The sequence below is a fragment of the Zea mays genome, chromosome 1 (genome assembly GCF_902167145.1).
Source record: "Zea mays cultivar B73 chromosome 1, Zm-B73-REFERENCE-NAM-5.0, whole genome shotgun sequence".
Taxonomy (NCBI): domain Eukaryota; kingdom Viridiplantae; phylum Streptophyta; class Magnoliopsida; order Poales; family Poaceae; genus Zea; species Zea mays.
Genome location: NC_050096.1, coordinates 260,217,361 through 260,243,330, shown reverse-complemented (window position 1 = coordinate 260,243,330; position 25,970 = coordinate 260,217,361). Strand labels below are relative to the sequence as shown.

The 25,970-nt window shown below is 41.4% G+C and overlaps 1 protein-coding gene and 1 long non-coding RNA gene across 8 annotated transcripts; both read left to right on the top strand.

Annotated features, from left to right (window-relative positions):
- Positions 1-970: 970 nt before the first annotated feature.
- LOC103645472 (uncharacterized) lies at positions 971-2,162 on the top strand. Its single transcript, XR_002266854.1, has 3 exons — positions 971-1,170; positions 1,273-1,325; positions 1,816-2,162. It is a non-coding gene; the product is annotated as an uncharacterized lncRNA (long non-coding RNA).
- A 9,506-nt stretch (positions 2,163-11,668) lies between these two features.
- Positions 11,669-24,358, top strand: LOC103643720 (protein DA1-related 1). 7 transcript variants are annotated; one of them, XM_008666890.4, is made up of 15 exons: positions 11,669-14,491; positions 14,695-14,926; positions 16,061-16,137; positions 16,320-16,467; positions 16,906-16,993; positions 20,084-20,137; positions 20,486-20,648; positions 22,084-22,204; positions 22,281-22,364; positions 22,473-22,592; positions 22,861-23,073; positions 23,142-23,201; positions 23,307-23,422; positions 23,554-23,612; positions 23,725-24,358. In XM_008666890.4, the coding sequence occupies exons 2-15, from the start codon at positions 14,876-14,878 to the stop codon at positions 24,048-24,050; spliced, it is 1,680 nt and encodes a 559-aa protein (XP_008665112.1). In that variant the 5' UTR covers positions 11,669-14,491; positions 14,695-14,875; the 3' UTR covers positions 24,051-24,358. The 7 variants fall into 7 exon arrangements, with proteins under 7 accessions (XP_008665112.1, XP_035820207.1, XP_020402426.1 ...); XM_035964314.1 differs by having other exon boundaries at positions 16,325-16,467; positions 23,725-24,339; XM_020546837.3 differs by lacking the exon at positions 20,084-20,137 and having other exon boundaries at positions 23,725-24,339.
- The last annotated feature ends 1,612 nt before the right edge of the window (positions 24,359-25,970 follow it).

Sequence of the window (25,970 nt, the reverse complement as noted above, 5' to 3'; positions counted from 1 at the left end):
GCGCTCCTCGACTTCTCCGGCGGCTGGGACAGCAAGGCCGCCGGGCTCGTCGGGTGGGGTCCCGGCGCCGCCGCCGCCTGCTGCTCCTGGACGGGCGTCGCCTGCGATCTCGGGCGGGTCGTCGCGCTGGATCTCTCCAACAGGAGCCTCCACGGCGTCATCTCCCCCGCGGTCGCCTCCCTCGACGGCCTCGCCGCGCTCAACCTCTCCCGAAACGCGCTCTGCGGCGCCGCGCCGGAGGCGCTGGCCCGCCTCCCGATGCTGCGGGCGCTCGACCTCAGCGCCAACGCGCTCTCCGGCTCATTCCCCGCCGCCGGCTTCCCGGCGATCGAGGACCTCAACATCTCCTTCAACAGCTTCGACGGGCCGCACCCCGCGTTCCCCGCCGCGGCGAACCTCACGGCGCTTGACGTCTCCGGCAACAACTTCTCCGGCGGCATCAACTCGTCCGCGCTCTGCCTTTCGCCGCTCCAGGTCCTGCGCTTCTCCGGGAACGCCCTCTTCGGCGAGATACCCAGCGGGTTGAACCGGTGCAGGGCGCTCACTGACCTCTCCCTCGACGGCAACTATTTCACCGGGAACGTGCCCGGCGACCTGTACACGCTGCCCAACCTGAGGAGGCTGAGCTTACAGGAAAATCAGCTCACTGGCAACCTCGGCAATGACCTTGGTAACCTCTCTCAGAACGTGCAAGTCAGCTTTTGAGATTAATTACCAAGTCAGCTTTTGAGAGCTCAAAAGATGGTCTTCGCATTGAGTAGATTTTTGTGAAACATTTACAGATTTAATAAAGTCATTGTTTATTGGTTTTAAATTAAAAAACTTGAGCTGGCAAGGGAAAATAACATCGGACATCATATATAGAGGAGAAATTCTTAGTTTCTCACACAGGTAAAAAAAACCTTTAACCTCTGCCTACTCAAACAAACTGGTACCGTAGACCATATGATGAATTATTTACTGAATTTACTATAAATTATTGAATGTTATTCCTTCCTCCTTGTTTAGAAAGAAAGATAAAAATGAGTATTTTTTCCTAATGTCTGACGCACTCTATCTATACATGCATTGTCATTCCCAGTTTCTTTCGCTCAGATACATCTCCATTTTGTTCTGAAGCTCATATTTGGGAATACAAAAGAACCGGGGAAAAGGCAGAGAGGATTGTTGGTCTGTAATCTATATATGGATATTCCTATTTTGCAACAATATGTTCTGTCAGCTATGTGTTTTCCTTTTTATATTTTGGCTTTGAATGAATGGTTGTTGCAGGTCTCAACTCTCAAGTCAGTACCAGCAACAGAGTTGAATGTTTCGTAATTTGGGTATCATTGCTCAACCTTCTTTTTTTATTTTGCCTATTGTTTTTCTTTAGTAAATTCAAGCTGATACATCATACTATAATACAGTCCAAAGCTAGCTCTTGCTTCCTAGGATCTAATCAGAGTTTATATCAGATAATGAGTCGTTAAACTACCAAGAAAATGTCGGTATAATAATAGAACTACAGTAGTATCCCTGTGGTCTCTCTCTAGAGTTGCATAAAAGTACTTGCAGGCTTGTTGCACACCTTGACTGGCCTGTCCTGAGTCATGACCCAGATATGATCAAGATGCTATGTGGAAGTTCCTATCCAGCCATTTTGTAGGTTGTTTCTCATTGACATAATACCTCAGAATCTTGTTCCATTACAACTTCCATGTCTCTTTGAAGCACTAGGTCGATTTTGTTGGATAATGTATAACTGAATACTCTTGTTACTTCATAACAGAAAATTGTGTGGTTTATTCTTACAAGCTACTGTTGTCCCTGCAGTGGGAGAAGCCTGGAGAGTATGTGTTGTATGAGCAACAATAGCAGAAACAACTTTTGCTTCAATAACACCAACAAGATCTCTATACAACAACTGCATTCACCGCCACAGGATCAATCACTTCCATCCATGGAACCTATTCAATAGCTTCCCTAGGCAGAAAGAACACAAATGAATATGAAACAACAGGTGCGCAAGTTGTTCTGTTATAGTTTTGATTTGTGAGATATTATTTTTATTTCAGATAGCAATGTATAGTTTTGTGTTGGTATTTTGCTTGTGTCTAGCTATACTTAAAGGAGATCTCTTGGATGAACTGAAGTTATTCAAATGGATTCTTCTTTTTAGCATTTTTCTCACTAGCATACATCCTATATATTTGAATTGTTTGCTTTTGAATTTCATGTAAATTTTACTATCTTTTTAAGTGCACATCTCTACTATCTATTAAGGCTGTAAGGGTAGCCTGCCTTTTTTTGGTTCTGCCTCTCCCTGGCTGTAGGATCTTCTATCTCGGTTCTGCCGCTCCGTGGCTGTAGGATCATATGTCGTGAGCCCATCGCGCCATACGTCACGCCTCCTTCACCCCATCACCTTCGGCGGCGCCCGCGTGCGCCGCAACCACCCTGGCGCCGCCGTCCCCCCACCTCCGCGGTTCTCGCCCCCCACGCGCTCCAGACAATCTCCGCCGTGTTCTGCCTCTCATCCGTAACCCTTAACTCCGATGCTCGCGAATCTTTGACGCAGCGACGGCAGCCGCCTTCGCACCTGCTCAATCTCCATCGTCGATCCGAGCACATGGCGATCTAGGCGCAGCAGTAGGCCACCCCATCGCCGACGCGCGACAGGGTGGGCAGCAGCGAGTGTCCGACCGACACAGAGAAGCTCCCCGACGCCGCCGCGTCCTCGGACGATGTGGACCTCGTCGTCGTCGCCTCCACGCACCACGTCGCCGCCGCCACGTACGTCCCGCCGCGAGTCACGTCGCACACCGCCGACCCGAATCCTACCCGCTGCGGTGGCAGGGTACTCATGGAACGGCGACCATCACACTCGCCTCGATCCGCTCGCGCCGCGGCGGCGGTAGACCGCAGAGATGCCCTCGTTGCCCCTAGCTTTGCCTCCGGCTCCCGCTCCAGCTCCGCTTCCAAGGAGACAAGGACCTCACACTCTTCTTCCTAGGCTTGTTTATGGCTATAGAACTGCTTGTGCTCCTGACTATTACACCGAGGAAGAGGAATTGGTATGTATGAAGTCATCTTACTGAAGAAAAGTATAGGCTTTTTAACTTGGTGGTGGAGGAGATGTGTTACTTGTGATTTGTGATATACTCCTTGGTTACGTTATGCTCCCTCCATTTGGTGCCTCGATTGAAGTCAACATGGTTAGGTCATCGCTGTCTTGATATGATATACACCCCAAATGCCTGCATTCTGATCATCCTATCATGTGCTAAACTTTGCGTCATCCAAGTTTGTGATGAATCTTTGTGGCTGTTAATTGCTACTTATTTGAAGTTGAGTAGAGAATCTTCAGCATCAGCGTGGAAATAAAACCTAGCTGATTGGTTACTGCTTGCATACTACTTTTCATCCCTGATTACTCTTGTTTCTTTATACATGAGGATCAACAAGTTCATTTGCATGTTCAACATATCTCATTTTCACGTTCACTGCATTCGTGCTCAAAGCCTCAAATATAAACCGAGTGAGTGAGCAATTGATGAGCATGAGCCTCCTTAGTTAATATGTCTTCACAACGATTATGTGCTTCATTACTTTATGCTTGATTATGGTTTTGATGGCCCTTTTTGTTAGATAACTTAGTTTGCACAAATAGGAGGGTTTCTGTTGTCTGCAAATATAACAAGAATTATTTAAATTTATATGAGATCGGGCTATTATGTGATAGTATAATTTTGTACCTATACTTTTTACTTGATATTATTGCTTTTCCACTAAAGTTACATGATAGTATTTTTACTCGATATTATTCCTTTCTCACTAAAATTGTGTGATCATATTTTTTACTTGACACTATAGCTTTGGCTTTGGCTTCAAGGATTCGACAGCGGTCTCAATACTATTTGTTTTTCTTATCAGCTACATATATGTTTAATTATGGTTTTATACACTTAAATAGAAGTGACTGGAATCTATGAAAAAGTTATGTTCTGTTTCTTTGTTAGTCGACCATGATCTATCCACATGCTTTATGTGGACTTGATTGGTAAGAGTCTTCATCTTTGCATAGGCCTAGCCTAAGACGGTACCGTGAAATGGTTTACTTTGTTAGTTCTATGCATACAGCCCTTGGCCCCATTGTGAAAGAGTTGGTTCTCTCATTTTCTTGTACAGTGAAAATGTATTGTCAAAAGCCCTTAGCCTCACGACATTCATTTATTCTGAACAAGGCACTGAATTTTTGGGGTGTTGTTCCTGCATGAGTTCACCTTTTGATTATTAAGACGATATGTATGTACATTTTCATTAAGGTAGCTCATTTCTGTGGTTTTTGTGTTGGTGAATTGATTATTTTGGGAGATTTCATTGGAGATATTGAATACCTAGCAGTTCAAGTCTCAAAAAATTGCTTATTTGTCATGCTGCTTCAGAGATTTGACCATCACGAGTGCTTTTGCTTTGCCAGTTCCATCCCTATACCATCTTGCTTCGCTAGAGCAATGCTAGGCGCACCGGCCTCACGGGGGAGTGCTGAGCTGGTTCTCGTTTCGACCTTGCTCTCGAGGTGAGTTTGTGCCTATTATAGAAAAAGATCCAAGCTTCATGTCTGAGAAAGAACTGTAATTCTGGTGAGGTATTCTCTACTCATTTTGGTTATTTTGTTGGTTTGATTCAAATGGTTAACTAGATGTGGAAAGTCATGCATTGTACCGAATTTGAATTAACCTCCAAGGAAAAAATAGTGTAAAGTCTGTATGAAAAAAGGCAATGACATCTTTTCATCCAGTAGCAGCTATCAATGTTAAACTAAATTTGTGCCAATGCACATACTGAAACTTAAGGCAGACAAAGAAAAAGAACAACCCATCTAGAAGGCAAGCTTCAATTCTAGAGATGCTTAAAAACAACTATTTTTTGTGGTGTTATGTCTGATTCATATTACTTATATGGTTTGATCCCAACCATATGTTAAGTATTCAATGTTATTTTTAGGAGAGGTTCTTGTGATGCGAGTTTTAATTATTTTATCCTTTCTGTGTATTCTCCTTGTAGGATGTAATGTCTTTTGTGTGTTCTCCTCGTAGAAATTATCTTTTTCATATCTTTTTAGGAGAATGAGATTTTGTAATTAGCAGTATGCATTACACTTTCTGGGAATAGACTTCTCTGATTTCTATGATTAGAACTAGAATGATGTCCCATGTACTATTCATAGTGTGAGTATAACGATTGATTTAGCTGGTGCCTTGCTGGTGCAGTTAACATTTGCAGGATTTGGCTCCTGATATAGTCAGCTCGATGAGCTTTGGTGTGTTTATCAATGCTTGGAACTTGTGTTCTATTGTGTCAGTGATCCCTAAAATTGGCAAAGGTAGTCCAAACTCCTGGTGGATTGTGGATAACCTCTCATCATTGTATAGACATCCATGAGCTACCGCATCTTAGTATTGATTGAAGTAATATCCTCACTTCTAGACTTGTAGTGTTGATTGAAGTAGTATCCTGCTGAAGTGTTGATTGAAATAGTATCAAGTTGTTGATTGAAATAGTATCCAGTTGTTGATTGAAATGTTATCCAATTTTTAGGATTGTCATCCATGAACTCTTGTATATTGATGGTGTGCTACATCGTGTGGGAACTATTCAAAAATACTTGGTGACTCTACCATATTGCAGCTTATGGTCAAGTATGCAGTTTGTAATCTACATATCTATATCAGTCTACCATCTCACTGTCCTTGGTAGCTGTCACACCCGGATTTTAGGGGTCAAAAACCCGGGCACGAACATAAACACCAGGTGTGCTGGGACCAAGTCTCACACATATGATGCATAGTGGCACAGGATCGAATGTCACATCTTTACTATATAACAGGAGTTCTATACAAAATAATTAAATAATTACATCATATGAGGAAACGATCCAGCAACCCAAAGTTGACTGGGAGACGACGACCTAGACCACTCACGAACACATCACAACATCCTCCAAGCGCCTCATCCTGCGGTACCTGTTCTTGACCTGTGGGGGGTGTGAGACAGCAAGAGTGAGCTCACATGCGTTCATCGCTCAACAAGTTGTGGGGAATAATGTGCGTGAACTCACCAAAGGTGGGAGCTCACGTGAAGTGTAAGGCTTACCAAAGAGGATGGTTAGAGCTGAGCATTGCTTTTAAAGTTGGTCAAAATTTTATTAGCAGTTACTAAGTATAAGTAAATACCAACCCAATTAAGTAGTAGAACAAAAGTAACATCATCACCTGCGATGCAATGCATATGACAAATTGAATTTAGTTCCATAAATTAATCATCAGAGAGTCCTGAGCTGCTCATGACCGTGAGCTCGGCTAGTATACCAGTTTTACACTCTGCAGAGGTGGTACCCTTTACCCACAAGTCATGTTACCCATCTGCCAAGGGATCGCGACTTCCCATACACCTCTACCGAGGAGGCGAGGCAGGGTAACACTACGAGGCCTTTACAAAGTTCCACTAGCTTCAGAAAACCCGCTACAGTTTATAGGAAGCTCCAATGCAGGAATCCCTTGCAGGACCGCCATCACAGCAAAATCCTCCCGAGGGCCTCCCCAGGAATCCCTTGCAGGACCGCCATCACAGCAAAATCCTCCCGAGGGCCTTCCCAGGAATCCCTTGCAGGACCGCCATCACAGCAAAATCCTCCCGAGGGCCTCCCTACACTGACCACTCCCCTACTGCCCTTGCCCCTTTCGGGTAAGGTAGTCCTCCACTAGCTTTCCTAATTAGTCAGCCAAGGGCGTCCCATTAAACCCTTGTGGTGGCACGTGGTTCTCAAGTTAAGCTCTATGTTCCAATTAACTTTTAATGATCTTGTCATGAACATAAATAGAATAACAACATAATTGGAACATAGATGTAATGAAATATTAACCCAAAACCATATAAAGCAGTGGCAGAACTACCCAAGTGATTCAGGGGTAAACAAGGTATTCAGGATGAACAAACTAGGGTGACCTATTGGGTCCCATCAAAATTAACCTATGCAGATCATTATGATTAATCAGAACATGAGTGGGTAAAAGAAGTGATCAAGGGCACAACTTGCCTGGGACTTGAGATTCCAGGTACCAACTTGCTCTTCAGGTGACTCGTGACCTCACGCTAGTCGTAGCAATACAGACAGACATGGTATAGGCAAAATTAACATCACACCAAACATAAGAACATACTGCATAATAATTATCTACGCGTTGCTACGAGACTAACGCAACTTGAACGGATCAATTCGGAGTTAAAACGGAGGAGTTATGAATTTCCTAGGGTTTAATGTGCTTGAAATAGGATTAAATAAGAAATTAATTTTCTTACTGTTTTCATGCAAAAACAGAGACACTAAATGATAGACATTAATATTACAAAATTTTAGAAAGTGGAATGGGGTAATTTGGAGCTCATATGAATTTTCTACAATTTAAACAAGTTTCTGCAATTAAATATGTATTAAAAACTATTTTCTAAATGATTTTCCTGGTTTTATCAACTATCTAGACTGGGCGCACTATTATCAGGAAAGACAGGGACCACGGTGCAAGATCCCAAAGACACAATGAATAGTACTCTGAGGACTGCGGGTTGTTTCCAAAGTTTGGCGGGGTCTCTTTTGCGAAACATACACGCCGAAGGGGTATCTAGAAACCCTGGCCGCTCAGATCAGATCCAGAGGCCAGGATTAGATCACAATTTTCCCCAAGCGGTACGCCGCGCTAGCCGCCGGATCAATAGCGAACGGTCCGGATATAATGAGTCGCAGATTCACTCCGCGCCACCGGATCACGATCTAACGTTCCAGGACAGCCCTCCCCAATCGGTATGCACCATCTAATCTTACCCGTCTGATATGAATCCGACGGACGGGCACTAGTTTCTCCCTCCCAGGCGAACTCCGGTGGCCACACATAGTCCCATGGTGGAACAGCACGACACGGCGGCGCCATGGCCGGACTTCGCGCGCCCACGATTCCTACCGCCATACTCCGGTCCAAACTATGCTACACGACGAGTATGACAATACGATGCAATGGGTAGCGTGCTCACCGGGGGTTAGAGATGAAGGCGCAGCTATCCGCGGTGAAGGGCGGATCCGTGGTGGCGGTGCTCTACGGCGAGGAATTCCGGGCAACGCAGAGGCCGGTTTTCACCCAATCGGCCACGTCGCCTCTCCAGGGACTCCGCCGAAGCCCCCAGACGCGAAGCGAGCCCCCGAGCAACGCACTGGGACTGGAACACACGCCAAGGCCAAATCGTCGGCAGCGCGGTGTTGCCAGCGGGGGTTGACCGCGGCGGCGTCTTCAAGCTCTCCCTCTCATACTGTCTAATCGGCCGTGCGTGGTGGTTTAAGCCTAATCTCTAGCCGAAGGAGGATGTGAGCAGCGGACTTATAGGGCGACGGGTGAACTCCGAGCTGGTCGCGGTCAGGCACGCGAGATCCCAGCGGAAGCGGCCTTCGGTTACGGGGGTGAGGAAGATCTCCAGGGATTCCTTACGTGTGGGACCCGTGTGACAGTGGCGAGAGCACGCGTGAGTCAATGGCCAGGTGGACCCACATGCCGGTAAGCCAACTAGAGGACGCACGCAGTATACTGGCTGGCGATATGGGCCCCGGCCGTCGGCGCCATCGCGCGCGCGGTCGTGAGGCGCGAAGATGGGCCGCGCGGAGAACTAAATGGGCCGGGCGCGGGGAAGAGTAGATGGGCTGGTTGGTGGCCGAGGAGGAAAATGGCCCAAGCGCGCTGGTTCTTTTATTTAATTATTTATTTTCTATCTTTAGATTTCAGATTTGAACTCCTTCCCAAATTTAAAAGTCGATAATTTGAATTCCCTTTTATGTTGGGGTTTTGACACAGTAATTGAGCACATAAAATGTACTAACATGAAGGAGTATATTTATTCATGTATATTTTTCTTTGCATATTCCTTTTCCCTTTATATTTCATTTTTTTCTTAGTTCTCTTTCTCATTTAAATTTCAAATTTGAATTTGAATCTTGTTATGAGCTTCACCTTTGAGTCAATTATACAAATTCAAACCCTATTTTAGGAATCATTTATCTTTGTTCACTTTTTTCTACATAATATTTATTTTCTTATCTTTTCTAGAATTTCTTTTGGATGTCAAATTCCACTTTGGTCTTTAATATATTTCTTGTCACATTATTTTTATTGTCACAAAATGCACACAACATAAAATTCCAGCATGATGCATAATTTAGTGGCATATCATTTATTAATTATTTGTTTTTTTAAATATGATATTCACATGTGATGATAAGTATAGATCACAAAATATTGGGCTCTCCTCTATTTTCACTATTTACATTTTTGGGTATTACAGTAGCTAAGGTAAAGTTGCATTCATTTATGAACCATGTAGCCATAAGACAATAGTTTTGTATAATCTCTACCTGCTAGAATCCCATTTTTGTTACACAGTTTTCATTGGTTAATTCACTTTAGTGCTGAATAATTTTTATTATCTGTTGGAGAGAAACACATCCTCTACAATGAGGAAGAAAAATTTTGAGGGGTCCTCTGTACTCTCTTGTGAACAAGATCATAGTGTATGCATGCCATTAATTGAGAGTGGTACGTGTTGTGAATTTGCCCTCCTAAAAATCTTTTTCTATTGCTTTCTTCATTTTTAGAAATTTAGGGAACATGTTTTGTACAGTTGCTGCAGAAGTTAGTTTGCTAGGTACATGCTTGCTATCTTTCAAACATTTTGATATTGAAAAAATCTATGGAGCTTGTTGTATGGCTCGCAGAGATTTTCAGATAGAAACTTTGGAACATGGAGTTCACAACTCAACATGATATTGCCATGTTGCAATTAGATTCCATATGTAAATTTTTTGAGATTGCAAACATATGTGTATGCTAGATATTGTTCTATGCATTTTTAACTGTTTTTCTTTTCTCCATGTCTAGGACATTGCTGAAGGGAAGGTGAAGTTGCAAGAAGCCATCAACCCTTTTTTCTGAATGGGTTATTGGTGCAGACTGATTTAGGAGGGTTTTTATTGCCATTGTTCTGATTTTCTGCTCCTCATAAAAAGCCAATTGTAAAGGTACCATTGTTTTCCCATGCTTGCTACAACATGTTTGTTAAACTGTTGATGTGTACTTATGTGCAAAATATTCAAATATGTGGTCCGTTAGATTATTTAGTGTTTACATGTTGAGGAGCTACCTGCGGTGGCATCAATTGTTGCTTCTGATTTGCTCCCTAGAGGCCTTAAAGGTAAAAACCATTAGCCCTAAGGAATTACCTCTGGCATATGAACCATATCAAGGTGACATTCCTTTTTCCTAATTTTCTTGTTATTAATATGCCTGGTTACCTGCACAATTCAGTTGAACTGGATATTCAAGTTCACATATTTCCAAAGATTTGTTGTGCTATTGGTCTTGTCATGGAGCTCAAATTTGGTACAATATGAATTATTATATGTGCTGCATACTCTAAATTTTTGTGTTTAATTTTTGCAAGATAAGTCCAGCGCTAAGATCAGATAAGGAGGCGGCGACGTTACTGAAATTTTGCATTAATTTATCCTGTTCAGCTCCTTGTGCCTGGATACAAGAGATGGTTAACTGAAACTAGATATTTTACCATGTTCAAATCCTGATGCCTGGATACAAGGTGGTTAACTGAAACAAGATGGTATGTGTTTGCAGGGGACGCCAACAAGGTTACTGTCATGTACATACATATTGATTAACGAGCATGATCCGAACCTCTTTGCTGAATGTGATTTTGTGGTAAGAACTTTTAGTTCATGTAGTTTCAAACCATGGTTTGTGAAGATGGAATACATAGTTGACACGACAACAACAGAGAGCCTTGTCTCCCACAATTATTTGTAAATTTCATTTGGTAAGATTTTAGAACCATGAAATAACTGTGTCACACAGATTAGTCATTTTTCTGCTGAGAATATATGCTCGTGATGCAAAATAACTATGGTGATGTCTATTTTGTACTTGCATTTGTTTTAGTCACATGCAATTCAAAGTCAATGATCTTTTGTACTTGCATTTGTTTCATGGAAGAAATCTACTGTTCCTCGCAAGACAGAAGTTTATTTTATACTGTAAGGTTAACCTTTATTTATTTGTTTTTCAAATGGTGAAATTCTGGAATCAATAGTATGTGTTTGTTTGTTTTGGAGTCCTCTAGATTATTTTTAGGTGTACTGTGTGGCTAGGTTTTGCGTTTTTTTGTTTATTAGCACAGATGTAATTTTATTATTTGGTGGGTCTGATCCTCCCTTTACAGGGAGGCTTGTACTTCGGACATTCTTTTCTTTCTTATAAATACAAAGATTTACGACTATTGGAAGTTTAAAATAGTGCCTTTCTGACCTGGGGTTTCTTTGCTTTCCTATCAGTCGTTTAAGGAGATCACACAACTTTTGACATTAGAGAACTTTAGGTAAAAAGCTGACTGGATAGCCTTGTCTTTTTATATGCATCGATCTGTTGTCATTGTTGTCATGGATTTTAGCTGTTTCAGGCTTGCTCAACGAGTGATTTCTAAGTATGGTGTGCAAGACCAATAATGCTTGTTGAGCCGAAGAAGCTTATTGAAGCTAACTCCTTGTTCTGTGGCAAGCTACAATTTCCCAGCCTGAAGAATTCTAGACGGGTTTGGATTGTGGAAATGAATTGCTATAAGGATATTGACATGAAACAAATAGCAAGTGACTGATGCAAGATATTTATGTACTCTCAATTGTGTATTTAGGTATTAAGAAGTAGCTATCTCAAATATCTGTGAACTCAAGTGACTATCCAGTTTGATAGCTATTACTGATTCTTTTAATGTGTTGTTTGTTTGATAGCTAGATTAAAATAATAAAAATTATGCATGGTTAGGATCACAAATGGATTATGAAATCTTTTCTTATAACAGTATAACACATTTATACATAAGTTATTGTAATATTATATATTTCCGTTGCAACGCACGGGCACTTACCTAGTAACAAAAGAAGAGGAGACAGTAATTAAGCATTACGTAAGCAATAGTGATTGACTTAATAATTAATTGAGCGCAACGCGTTTACTGCCTCCAGTGTCCAGTCCAAGCTAAAAACCGGTGCAGAACTGCTCTCTTTTGGCGTACCAGTGCGTCAACCGTAACCCTTTTTCTTTTGCAAGTAACACTCCTGCACTCGCTTTTAAAATCCGGGCTGTGAGAGGAGGGAAAATCTCGCTTATAAGCTCATCACGGCCCCCTCTAGCTAGTGAGGTGGTACTAAAGCCGGACGCTGACGGTTGCGCTCCTGACATCCCATCCCCTTTTCGGGCGGTATGACGATTGCCTGAGCTCCGATACCAATTGTCAGCGACCTTCCCGGTCTAACCCACTCAATGCTACACCTTTGGACGTTTTTCGGCGCTCGTGGGCTAACACAAGCGAGCCCCTGCACTCGCTCTCAAAACCCAGGCCGTGAGAGGATGGGAAATCTCGCTTATAAGCTCACCACGACCCCCTCCCGCTAGCGAGGTGGTACTAAAGCCGGACGCTGACGGTTGGGCTCCTGACAACCTGCTGTATCGCTGCTTGTCACTGTGACCAAATTGGGTTCAAAACTGGGACCGGATCAACAACATTTTCCTAGCACAGAAACTAAACACAAATGGACTATAATTTATTGCACCTTTGAACATTTTATATAATTTACTGCACCTTTGAACATTCTATATAATCCAGTGACACTTAGGTGTCTGAGTTGTCTAATTAAGCTTTCCTCTTATGACAATCTATCATAACTATACCTTTGTCTTGACCCCTTGCATTTTTCTTTTATCCTTCCTCTTTTCATGTTGAACCCTTGATTCTTCTTTTGGATATAACCATCATTTCGTAGTTGCCATTCTTGCTCAATCTTAGATGTGGACTTTAGCCTAGCTCATCTACACCACCTAGAGTAGAGGTTAGACCACTAGTTTCACATGGAGTTTCATTCTTTCTCTTTTCAATAATTGACGACAACCATACAAAGGTAGGAACTATAATTTGAATTCCAAGATAGTATTTCATACAAGAGTTACTAACTTGGTTTGAATTTGATTAACGTGTCTAAGAGTTTTAGCTACCTGTGAATATTTAGACAAGTTTCATAAGTTAACTTTGATAGTATTTGTTCCCTCTACATGTGTGCTAGGAATTATGAATTACAACTTGCATGTGTTGGATTTTGAAATTATGTAAGAAACAATGCTACCAAGTGATGCTAAGGTGTATAAGATAACCCCTTGAAGCATGTAGACTACTTAAATGCCACTTAGAAAACATTTATCTTTGGCCCCTAAGATAGCTAGACACACCTTCGTGAGATCAAAACTACAAGAGAGATTTCTAGATACCAATTAAAAACAAATAATATTAAATGTAGTTATTGCTTTACTTATGCATGCTAGTATATCAAATCATCAATTGAACATTCATCTTGGTCCATAATATAGCCCCTGTTTTTATCATGTGTAACATGTCTGCAACAACTTTAATTTAGAGCTGATTTGATGATAAGGGAATTAGATGGATTCATGGGAGGAAATCTCTTGGTATTCATTTCATTTTCTATGGATTTTCTCCAATTATTTTGTCACTAAACCAGCCTTTAGTGTTATTTTTCCCGAAACATGCAGATCTAAATTCATCGTCTATTTTGCTCATGATTTTATGGAAAAAAGTAGGTCTACCCCTGTGCGAGAGCATATATAGAAATTTGCATCAATGCCAAATAAAATACTAGGCAGGCAACTGATCATACTAAATACTAAATTTATAAAATCATAAACAGAAAGGGCTTTGATACAAAAACAGCCTGGCCAGCACTGCCATTGCCCATTGACTTCGGTAGCGACCTCTCACGGTCTCACCCCACTCCCGCCTCTCCTCAGTCACCCCTCCAGCTCCAAGGTCCGAGCCCAACTGCCAGAGAATTTCCTGCGCGCGCAGGCAGGGCGCTCGACGGAATGCGTGCGCCAGACGTCGCCGCGCCTCCTCGCCAGCCTCAGCCCCACGTGGGCCTCCTCTACCCTCCCCCTCCCACCGGCCCCGCGCGTAGGGGTGTCGACGTCGCCGCGACAACGACGCGGGCGGGCGGTGGGCGAGTGAGAGTGGGGTTGGGACAGAGATGTCAACCTCAGCTCGTTGTTTTTTCTCTCTCCGTTTCTCCCTCCTGGACTCGGGCTCCCACCCTATTTCTTTGCTGCACCTGCACCTCCGCTTCCCGTCCATATCACGCTTTGATCGCTTCTTTTTTCTCTCCATCATTTCTCCCCGTTTCGTCTCGCTTCTTTTCTGTCGCCTCCCGTTTCGTCTATCTCCGGCCGGCCTTTCTGCTGCAAGGAAACCAATATTGTTTGCTGGATCTTTCAAAAAGGGAAACCGAATTCCCGAGAGCGAGCAGCAGGGAATCTCTGCTGAATCCGTAGGCTCCGAATTGGTCAGTCTCTTGCTCTTCTTCTTTTACTTGAATTACAGTGGTCTTCTTGGTTTGTTCCTGTATTATTACTTCACTATTTTCACCGGTACTCAAGTTAGTTTGGTAGCTAACGTCTTTTTGTGGTTGCTGAACCGTGGGCTCTGTACCCTGATGCTTTGTGGGGACTGGAGCTGCCATAATGGTTTCTTCCTGTTCTGGTGCAGGAGCTGGAAGTGTAGTGATTTCCTGATTGGGGACATAAGGTGGGGTTTGTCCCTACTCCCCAGTGAGCTCCACGCGGTCCCTGCTGTTCTTCCAGTCAAAATTCTGTACCCTTCGGTGCTGGGGTCAAGGAACTAGGCGTGTTGTCCTGAACTCTTGATTCCTGCTTCATGGAAATTGTATATGTTTTTCTCTGAATTCAAAATCGTCCCTATTCTCCCAAAGCTTTCTGAGGTAAGGATAAGATAATGACGTCGTGACCTGTTTCAATTTATTTTGTAGTCTCTTTCTCTTTTGAAGGCGCACTTGCATTCTCTCTGCTGCTTCTTTTAGTACTGGTTACCGAAATTTGGACTCTACTGTTTGGTGACCAGTGATTTCCACAGAGTTTGAAAAAACATTTATAGATACAGGGCTGCATATATAGTTTTGGTTTGTGAGGTTCTCAAAGGACAATTTCATGTGTAGTAAATCTAAGAGACATGTTAAGCCATTTTGTTGAATTTGGATACTTTTGATTTAAGGACTCCAGACGCGGCATGCATATCTGTGTAGGTGATCAATTGCTGGTCTCTTCATTGTAACTTACATAACAAGCCACTCGCCTATCTTACTGTTGTTCAAATGCAACTGCGAAATCTTCAGTTATCTTTCCATTGGTCTGGCTGTCCTTTGGGGTTACTTGTGTGCATTTTGCATTCTGAATGCCGTGCATACAGAACCATCAATATTTCATCATTGTGGTGGCACACCAGCCTATTTGTTTTTTTATCGCACCACTAAAAGTAATGTAGAGTGCACTAGCGAGAGTGGCACTTTTCTACATAGTTGATAATATTCACTTTCAAAGCAAAGAGCACTCTGTAAATTGTTTAAGTATTGACAAAATTTTAGGACTGATTAATGCTAGAAACATGATGGTGTTTCCAACAGTCTGCATTGATGCTTACTGTGGGAATCTACATTAGAAGAGTAATATGGAGATAGAATCGCTACGCAATTGCAGAATATAATTTTTAAGGCATATGGATTAATTTATAACCTATGGATGTGCTTGATCATCGAAAATTCATGAGCCTTCACCTTCACCCCTGAGGTCTGTGCTTGCTATTGGAATATGGCAACATGCATTGCAAAAGTAGTAAGAAAAACAGAGCTGCTATACATCAATCAATGAAATTTTTAGAGACCACATGGAATTTCTAGCTTGTTAATGTGCTTGAAGATTCTTCCACCTTCATCTTTTGCTTAGCATGTGTCACTAGTGCCTCACATCATACATTCAGCAAAGCTCAATGCCTGTTTTGCTGGATGTGCTTATATTTCTAAGCGGTGAATGTTTTTAGATTTCTCTCATATTGATTCCAGTTTCAAGGCCACATGGGACATAAGGGAGAAGCAAGCAAAGAGCTGATAGTGAAGGTGCCATGTGTGTTTGGAACAGGGTAGGAACTAATAGTGGAGAGTGATTTTTATTTGATGTAGCACTAACATTTAAGGGTCAACTACTACATAAGAAATACTAGTGTTTTATATAGACAGACCCTCAATTGCCTTCTTTAAGTGTGAAGAACTCATATGCACTCATTTTCTCCAAATATGGTTCTCAATGCATCTTGTTTTGCAGCGCAGGAAGAAGGATATTGTCCCTCTCCAAAACTATAAACATGGGTTGGTTGAGTAAAATATTTAAAGGTCCAGTAAATAGAGTTTCAAGAGGACACTACAACGGGAACTCCCATGAAGGCTATTCAGCTCAGCACACTAAATCATATGTACTGCTCAGTTGCAGCTTATCCTCTTAATCTTTATCTTTACTGGTGCAAATTAGTTAATTTAAGTAGAACCTAATATAAAAAATGAAGAAAAGAATCATAGTGCACTGAAATGTGCCCCCAATATTATATACTATGAGTTGCTTAGTGCACTTGCCGTATTTGTTTACTTAATTTGAAATGGGTCCTTCCCTATTTCTAATAAATAATTTTTATTAAAGTATATTGTTGGCATGCCTGCCTGGAAAAATATAAGTAGTGAACAACTTACCAATCTGTGCTTGACTAATGAGGATCCACAGTATTTTTTAATGTATATCAGGACTCACAACAGGTTGCATGTTCCTCAGTCGGAGAGGAAAGGAGTAGCACTGGATGTGCTTTTTGCATACTTAACCGTTCCCTGCTTTTTTACTGTATAATTAAAATTTAATGTAGGGTGTGCATGGCAATGAGGACGAAGACATGGATCATGCTATTGCATTATCCTTATCAGAGGAAGATCAAAGGAAGGGAAAGACCATTGGTTTGTAGTGCTCTGCCCCATCTTTGAATGTTTTGGCTATTTCTATAAATAGATTGCATATCTAATTTCTAAACTTGTGTGGTTTAGTTGTCTTTTAACTTGAGACGAAACTTTGAGATTTGCTAAACTGTTATAAGTTAGAGGGAACAGTTCTGAAACCTGTCCTAACTTAGCAACCGTTGATGCCAAAGCACTGTGCTCTAATAATGGTAATGTTTGATGATATCCTCTGTGAAGCGATACTACTTCAAAACTAGTAAAACACTTTATAAGGTATCATAGTTCCATTCAAATTCATAAGGCTAGCCCTTCATTAATTTCACATGCTTTCTGCAAAGTCAAATGAGCAACCTGAATATTTGAGAAAAAAACATAGCAACCTGAAATAGCATGTCATCACTATTTTCTGATTAAATAGGGCCTGCTTGCCTTGGCCACATATACAAGTTCAGGTACTACATATGGAATCCTCATGTTCAAGACTAAAAACAAAACAACTCATTTTTTACAGTTTTTTCTATAGGTATTAAGTTTCTTCTCTAGTTGTCAGCGTCTAGTTAACTGAAGTTGATCCTTGATCCTTGATCTTGTCCCTAGGCCCCTGTGCCTCAGGGCACCCATGAGACTAAGGGACTGTTTGGTTCCGTCCTCAACGGACCTGCCTGGCCCAGACAGTGTCCCAGGCCATTGATTTTGGACGCCTGAGGGCTATGATGGAATGCCTGGCAGGCATCTACCTAGGAGGCTGCAATCCAAACGTGCCCTAAGTCATGACATCACACACTCTGAGGCGCTTGCGAGTATAAGTTCCTGGGGTCCTTCACGCCTTGGGACACCTGTCGTTATAAGTCCTCGGGCCCCTCGCGCCCTAGGACACTTATCTGTATAAAGCCCTCGAGGCCCTTCACGCCCCGAGACACCTGTCGACATATGTCCACAACTCGGGGATGAAAGTGGTAATCCGAACTGTTAGGACAAATTTAATATTTTAAAATAGATATGTATAAAATTTGATGTTGATCTTTTCTTATGTTATCAAGCACATTAGTATAAATATGAATAAAATATTACATACATTGTTTTATGTATTATTTGCTCCCTACAACACAAAAAGTTGGAAAAATTACCGAATTTATTTCCGAATCCATACCGAAGTTTATATCTATTATTTGAGAAAATATAGGATGAATTTGAGGTTTATCTTTTATGAATCTTAACAAGATGGATGTTAAAAACAAGAATACAAATTTGTATTGTATATTCATATCCTATTTATTCACAATCAAAGAAAAACGACTAAAAAACTGATTACTGAAAAAATACCGTTTCCGACCGTTTTCATCTCCCTTATGTCTCGAAGCACATATCCATATAAGCCCCTGGGGCACCTGTCGATATAGGTTCCTGAGGCCCCTCACGCCCCACGACGCCTATCAGTATAAGCTCTCGAGGCCCCTCGCGTCCTGCAACACCTGATGGTGTAGGTCTCTAGGACCCCTTGCCCTAGAGTAATAATGAGTCCTCGGGGCAGACCAAACCCTGAGCTCTTGTAGCACTTGGCCGCTCTGGGCTCTTCAAAGGCCCCGGGACCCCTAAAGTTCCCGACCTCATACTCCGAGGACGGACGGGACTTGAGTCCTTCGAGGCTTAGGGGTCCCCAGAGGAGTTGAGGACTTAGATTGGCAAAGTCTGATCCTATCTCATGATAGAAGGATGTGTCAGACCCATTGGGGACAATACGACCTTTGGAGATGGACCTCAAATCTAAAGGTCTGAAGACTATTCCTTAGCGATAGCTTAATGTATAAGTCTCTGGTACAACACATTAAATATGCGATTAGCAACATTACGGGTCTGACTTAGTGTACCGGCACACAACTTACGCTGCAGGGCACTTGAGACCACTGCACAGTACATACACCGGTCATGTAGCCACACGTGTGCATGCAGAGTGTGCTGTAAAAACAATAAAATACTAAGGGTCAAGTTGGCCACTAGTTACATTGTGCCAGGTGCCTTGGACCGCGGTGTCTGTAGACGAGGGTTATCTGGCAAGTATGGCAATCACTTCAGGAAGGGATGACTGCAACTAGGCCCGTGTATCACATTAAATGTAATACATGACATTACGGTCACGCCTTCGCCCTAACACGCTCTAAGGGGAGCAGGTGTACCCGATGCCACTGCGCAAGGGTGCTCGTGCATTTAAGACCATATCTGATCAGACAATCATAACCAACTGACTGGGAATAGGAAATCCCTATGGCCATGACAAGGCAGTACGACGATACTTTCATGTAATTAAAAGTACAAGGAATCATACTTAACACCATAAAGCACCTGTCCCCACTCTAGGCTGGGCCCAGAAGGTCACTTCAACAAGTATCATTACATTGGCGCATGCCCTACGTATGTTGTACGATTACAAGGTTGAGACAGGACGGGGGCAGTCAACCCAATGACAGGTAGGGCCTGCTAGTAGTGCATACATGTAACCTAACCACTCCCATGGACTATAAAAGGATGATGTAGAGCAGCATTTAAGGGGATCCCCATTCGGTTCCACTCAGGTTCTATTCAGACTTTAGTCTTCACCAAACATCAACCAAGTATGATCAATTCGATCCGGTCAAGATAACTACAATTAGAGTCGGTCTGGCTTTCCACAATACTCTCATCTTGTAGGTGGTCTTGGAGTCTCCTGGTGCTAGAGTTTGTACTCTTTTTGTATCATCTACACACATCAATACATGATCAGCAAGAGAACGTAGGGTATTGCACTCACTGTGGCCTTAACTTCTATGAAAATTCATGTATTAGACTCTTAATGCCATGACCTCACAGACATACTCTACGGTGTTAGGACTCGCTCCCTGCTCTTCTAGTTATTGTTTATCTGGTATTCTTAGTACCCTGGTGTCTTTGCTACGACACTAGTAATTAGTAGAAATACCAAAACAACTGGTTTTAGATTGAAATATTAGTTTATGCATATAAGGTGTTTGAGGAAAAGCATATTCATATAAGCATGGTTAGTTAGAACTATGAATTCTAATGCTTTGTCATTTTTTTATTTTAATTATTAACCAGATACCGGGCATCATTTAGATGAAGATGAACAGATTGCACAGGCTCTGCAAGAAAGTATGAATGATGGTCCTCTTCGAATATTCATTCAGATAATTGTTCATTAATTTCACGTTATGACTGCAAAGTCAAATAAGCAACCAAAATTTCATTTCATCTCTTATTGCCAACTAAATAATGCTTATGCATGCCTTGACCGCATATGCAAATTCAGGGACTAAATATGGAGTTCTCAAGTTCAGGGCCAAACATAGCACAACTTTATTAGACAGGGTGTTCCTGTAATATTAAATTTGATTCTTTAATACTTACCAAAGAATTGTAAATAACAGTTCTTGTCTAACAAATGAGTACTGCTAGTCAGAACCATGAACTTTAATGCTTTGTCTTATAATAATGAACCAGATATTGGTCATAACCTAGCTGAAGACGAACAGCTTGCACGGGCTCTGCAAGAAAGTATGAATGATGGACCTCCTCGTCAGCACATTCCAGTTGAAGATGTTAACTCAGAAAGTACTCCAGCAAGCATCTTGCCCTCAAATATTTTCCGCACAAGTGGCTTGAGGTATTTCTCGTAATGATGCATTATGTTGCTTCACTAATTGCTTCTGCCACCTTGCAAATACTACAATCGAATTATTACAAATTTTTTTGTTATCTACCTTTCAAAAGTACTAATAAGCATTTATAGGGGACTTGGGGTGAGTGGCATTTTCGAAGATTGTTGAGTAAGACCACTCACACAATCATCGGGACACAAACTGAGTTCAATTAAGTAATTATTGAACACATGTTATGAGGTACTTATTGGGGATGCTGCCTTCGCTGTTCTTAATAGAAAGTCTAGAATACCCCTAAGCTACCATTTACAACCCTTCTTATACTCAAGGGCATAGTAGTCATTACATCTTTGATTCGGTGTTTTATATGTCACAAGTGACCTTCGGGTAGGGAGCATCAGCGACGAGGCTTCACGTTTTGAAGATAAGTCACACTGCTTCCATCCGCTTTGACTTCACCTAGAAGCGAACAAGTGACTACATCTTCCGAACTGCAGCGAAGTGAACTGGGTGACGTTGTGCACTCTCTGTCTTCGCACTCAAGCGAAATGGTCTGACTGTCTTAGCTTTCTCCCTTCATTTCTCCAGACAAAGATACTTCTAAAAACAAGCATTAACAAAGCTACTATTAGTTCTGACCGAAGTACCGAACCATCGGGGACTGTTTGTGCGAGGTCAAATCCCCAACAAAGATACTTCTGATAATCAGACGTGTTAAGACTTGGATCCATAGCATTAGCTTTTTGGTTTCTTACACACAACAAAAAACAACAACTGAGTTTGGGTTCTACGGCTACACTTTGAGTTTCTAGAAGCACCATTTGTTCTGGAAACAGGATACGACTGCAAACTCATATATTCCAAAGGCTACCCAAGTGTGATATATATTATAAAAAACTCAACTTGTGGGGGGTAAGACAGCCTCTCGGGCATTGTATTAAGAAGAAGACTTTCTCACACAGGTCGAGAAAACCCCCGAATCCCTGCCCCACCCATACACAGCGGCACTGTAGCCATGTGAGAACGACCGCGACCGGGGCCGGGCCTTAGACCTGTGCTTTTGGCGTGGGACAGACGAGTGGATTTTTTTAACCACGGCCTGAAATTCGCTCCCACGGGAAGTCGAACACAAGACCTGAGGAGTGCAACTCAAACCACCTAACCAACTCAGCTAGATGCCCTTTCGCTGATATATATTATAGAATGAGCTAGTATTCAAAGAAGGCTAGATACAGAAGTATAATATGGCTCAGATTGTCTACATCTAATACTATAGTATTACTTCACTGGATATGCAACATGGATCAATTTGTCTGATTATCTGAGCCTTGTTCTAGTGTGACGGAGAATTTTATCATCTGATTTTCTCTCATTCTCTCTGATTAAGCTTTTTCTGGTCTATAATTTTTGTGTATCTGGTTGCACCACTGCCTTCTGTAGGGTTTGTGCTGGATGCAGAAGTCCAATTGGCCGCGGTCGGTTTCTCAGTTGTATGGACTCTGTTTGGCATCCCGAGTGCTTCAGGTGTTATGCTTGTGATAGACCAATATCAGAGTATGAGGTATACAATTGAACATTCCTGACCTAACATTCTTCAGCTTCACAAGATAATTAACACCAGCCTTTCTCTTTGTAAGTTTGCTGTTCATGAAAACCATGCCTACCACAGGCCCTGCTACAAGGAGCGTTTCCATCCTAAATGTGATGTTTGCAGTAGCTTTGTAAGCACTCTTCACTTTGATTTGATAGATGAGCTTGAAAATTTAGTAGTAAATAATCTTGATTATCCATTTGGTTATTCTTATTTCTGATGGAATTTTGGTAACCAGATTCCCACAGATAAAAATGGCCTCATTGAATACCGGGCCCATCCTTTTTGGATGCAGAAGTATTGTCCTTCCCATGAAAATGATGGTACACCTAGGTGCTGCAGTTGTGAACGAATGGAGGTTAGTGTTATGTTTACATACAATAATATATATATATATATATATATATATATATATATATATATTATTGATGGATTCATAAAAAATAAAATGTGGATCCCAAATGCTATTTCAAATACTCCAGCAGCTGCATTTGTGTGTCTCATTTCAGAAATTTACCTGCGAATTTGATGAATTGTATTATCTTGTGCCGCCTATAGCACACATCTTCCTGATTTTGGCTTTCCAATGACATTTCCTTCTTTTATTGTTTTGTTGTCAACCCTAGCCAAAGGACAGTCAATACATAACATTAGATGATGGCCGGAGACTCTGCTTGGAGTGTCTGCATACTGCTATTATGGAGACCAATGAATGCCAGCCACTGTACATTGATATTCAAGAATTTTATGAGGGTATGAACATGAAAGTAGAGCAACAAGTTCCCTTGCTTTTGGTTGAGCGACAAGCTTTAAATGAAGCCATGGAAGCAGAGAAATCTGTAAGTGACACCCTTTCCTTTATTATGTGGTATATATAACATATATCTAATGTACTCTCGTCGATTAGGTGCACCACCTTCCTGAAACAAGAGGCCTCTGCCTATCTGAGGAGCAGATTGTCAGAACTGTATGATCTTAAAACATTTCCTTGTTTTGCTTAATTGGTCTACTGAATTTGTGAGCTTCAAAGCCAATTACGATTAAACATAAATAACATAATGGTATTGTCTAGATATTGAAAGGACCAATTGGACCAGGCAACAGAATCATAGATATGGTCACAGGACCATACAAACTCATTAGACGGTGTGAAGTGACTGCAATTCTTATACTGTACGGGCTGCCAAGGTGATTTTCTCTCTCATTATTTAACAAACTAATTACAATTGATGTAGTTTCCCTTTGATGAACGTTGATTCTACTGCCAATCCATGAGAATGCATTCATGTTCTAATTTTAATTTATTTAACTGCATGCAGGCTGCTAACTGGCTCGATTCTGGCTCATGAGATGATGCATGCTTACCTCCGACTTAAAGGTATTCTGGTTGTGCCTGTTTATCTACGTTTGCAGCATCCTCTTCATTCTTCGATACCATTCTATGTTTGCACAACAGCAGTATTTACTATCTTAATACTTTTTTTGGGTAGGATACCGAACCCTGAGTCCAGAGGTTGAAGAAGGCATCTGTCAGGTTCTAGCTCATCTTTGGCTTGAGTCAGAAATCACATCAGGTTCTGGTAGCATGTCAACCACCTCAGATGCGTCATCGTCATCTTCAACATCTTCATCATCGAAAAAGGGCGCAAAGACGGAATTTGAAAAAAGACTCGGGGAGTTCTTCAAGTACCAAATTGAAACAGATTCTTCTGTCGCTTATGGAGATGGGTTTCGAGCAGGCATGCGAGCCATTGAGCGGTACGGCTTGAGAAGCACCCTTGATCATATCAAGATGACGGGGTCTTTTCCATGCTGAAGCTGGTTTTTTTTTACCTCGGCTTGGATATGGGTATACATATTTTTTTTGGAGAACTTTTGGTTCAGGTTATACATACGAAAAGCCGAACTTCTGTGTCGAGAAGAGGCATAAGGATTTAGCTATACTGTCCATTGCAGGAAAAAAAACTGTTTCCCTTTTCAATTATAAAATTTCACAGTGCAGACATGAAGGTATGTGGTCTTTAGCTTGGCCAACCTTGTGGAATGCTGTCACTTGATGCAAAAGAAATTTCGAATACATATGCTTTGCTGTGCTTGAAATGCAATGGTTGGATGCTATGCTCTTCTTTATTGCGTTCCTTTGTATCGTAGTAGATTCCAAGCCAATTCTCGAATACCCTGTTCGTTTACTACTAATTGTAAAAAAGAACTGTACAACTTAGTATATTTGTATCTGAGGGGGTCATCCCTCAGAAACAAATCCTAAGCTGAACAGTCCTTTCTTACAATTAGCAGGGTATTCAAAACAGGTATTCAAAACAGATGCATTAATAAAGTCATCAGGAGCCGGGTCTTGTTTGTTTAAGCTTTTCGCTAGCTTCTCGGTGCTAAAAGTCTGAAGCTAAAATAAACAGCTAGCCTTTTGAGCTTTCGGAAAACTAGAAGATAAAAACTGAGTTTATATAGGAAGCTAAGAAGCCTAATTTTATGAGTTTTTTTATAGCTTTCTGATTTTAGAAAGCTCATAACATCAGTGGCTTCTTAGAATTAAAACCCTAGCAGCAGCTTTTCCGAAAAGTTCCAAAAGCAGTAACTTCAACTCTTAGGCTTATATAATAACTAGTCAGTTGTCTGTATTTTGCTGCGATTGTTATATATCATATAAATAAATATTAAGATATTTATTTAAATATAATTATTATTTATTTTTAAATATTAAGTTATATGTGGTCTGTTGGCTAGCCCCAAAAATTTGAAATAGGGGACGTGAGTTCGAGTGCTTGCTCTTTTTTTGCACTGGACGCCGGATATGAGGCCCACAGGGTACGACGTCGAGGCGGGGGCGTATGGAGCGGGTCCATAGTATCAGTACGGAGAGTAAAGCCATGGTAGCACAAGACGACCTAATTAGATTTTTTATAGAGTAGTATAAATAAGCCGAGGGATGAAAAAGCCCGTTAGGCTTTTGTTTGGATGGAAGGCCCAGTAAATGACTAAAATCTTGGGTCATTCACACACGTGGATAACCCTTGTGGCAATCTTTCCTCTCATTTCCTCCACGGGTGAAAAACCCTATGTGTATGCAATCTTTACTGCTGTCGGTTGGGCTAACATTTTATATTACTTGCATATGTGGCTGCAGTCCCAAAAAGGGCCACGACATGGCCTACTGTAGCCCAACACCTAAATTGTAAATTGTTGGTTTTTTAGTCCTAAAATATAATTCGTTTTACACTAAATATAGATTCATTTAATAATTTATGAAGATAGTTTATATGTATGTTTATATTTATTATCATTAATTTGAATATGGCTAGAAAAAAGGATTAGAAAGAACTATATTTTTTGACAGATGAAGTGCATTCTATGCTAATGTTAGTGTTCATGAAATTTAACAATAGGAGATTTGTACAAAAGAGGATACCTTAATTTAGACTCTTCGTATAATACAACAGAGTGCAAAATATATATGATGATTACAAAAAACGAAGAGGCACCACATGGGATTTTGTTAAGCTGTTTATTTTAGAGTATTTCTTTGTGTGGCCAAATTTAGACATTCGCATAAACAAAGTGATTATAAACAGCTCATGGAATCTGGGAAATTGTTCCAAAGTAGTTTAGAGTGCAAACAATTGTTTGAAAACCATGTGAGGCAAAAGCGGTAATAAACTTTTCTGCTGAGACATAAATGTAAAAGGTTTAGAGAGTGTTTGATTTCTAGGGACTAATTTTT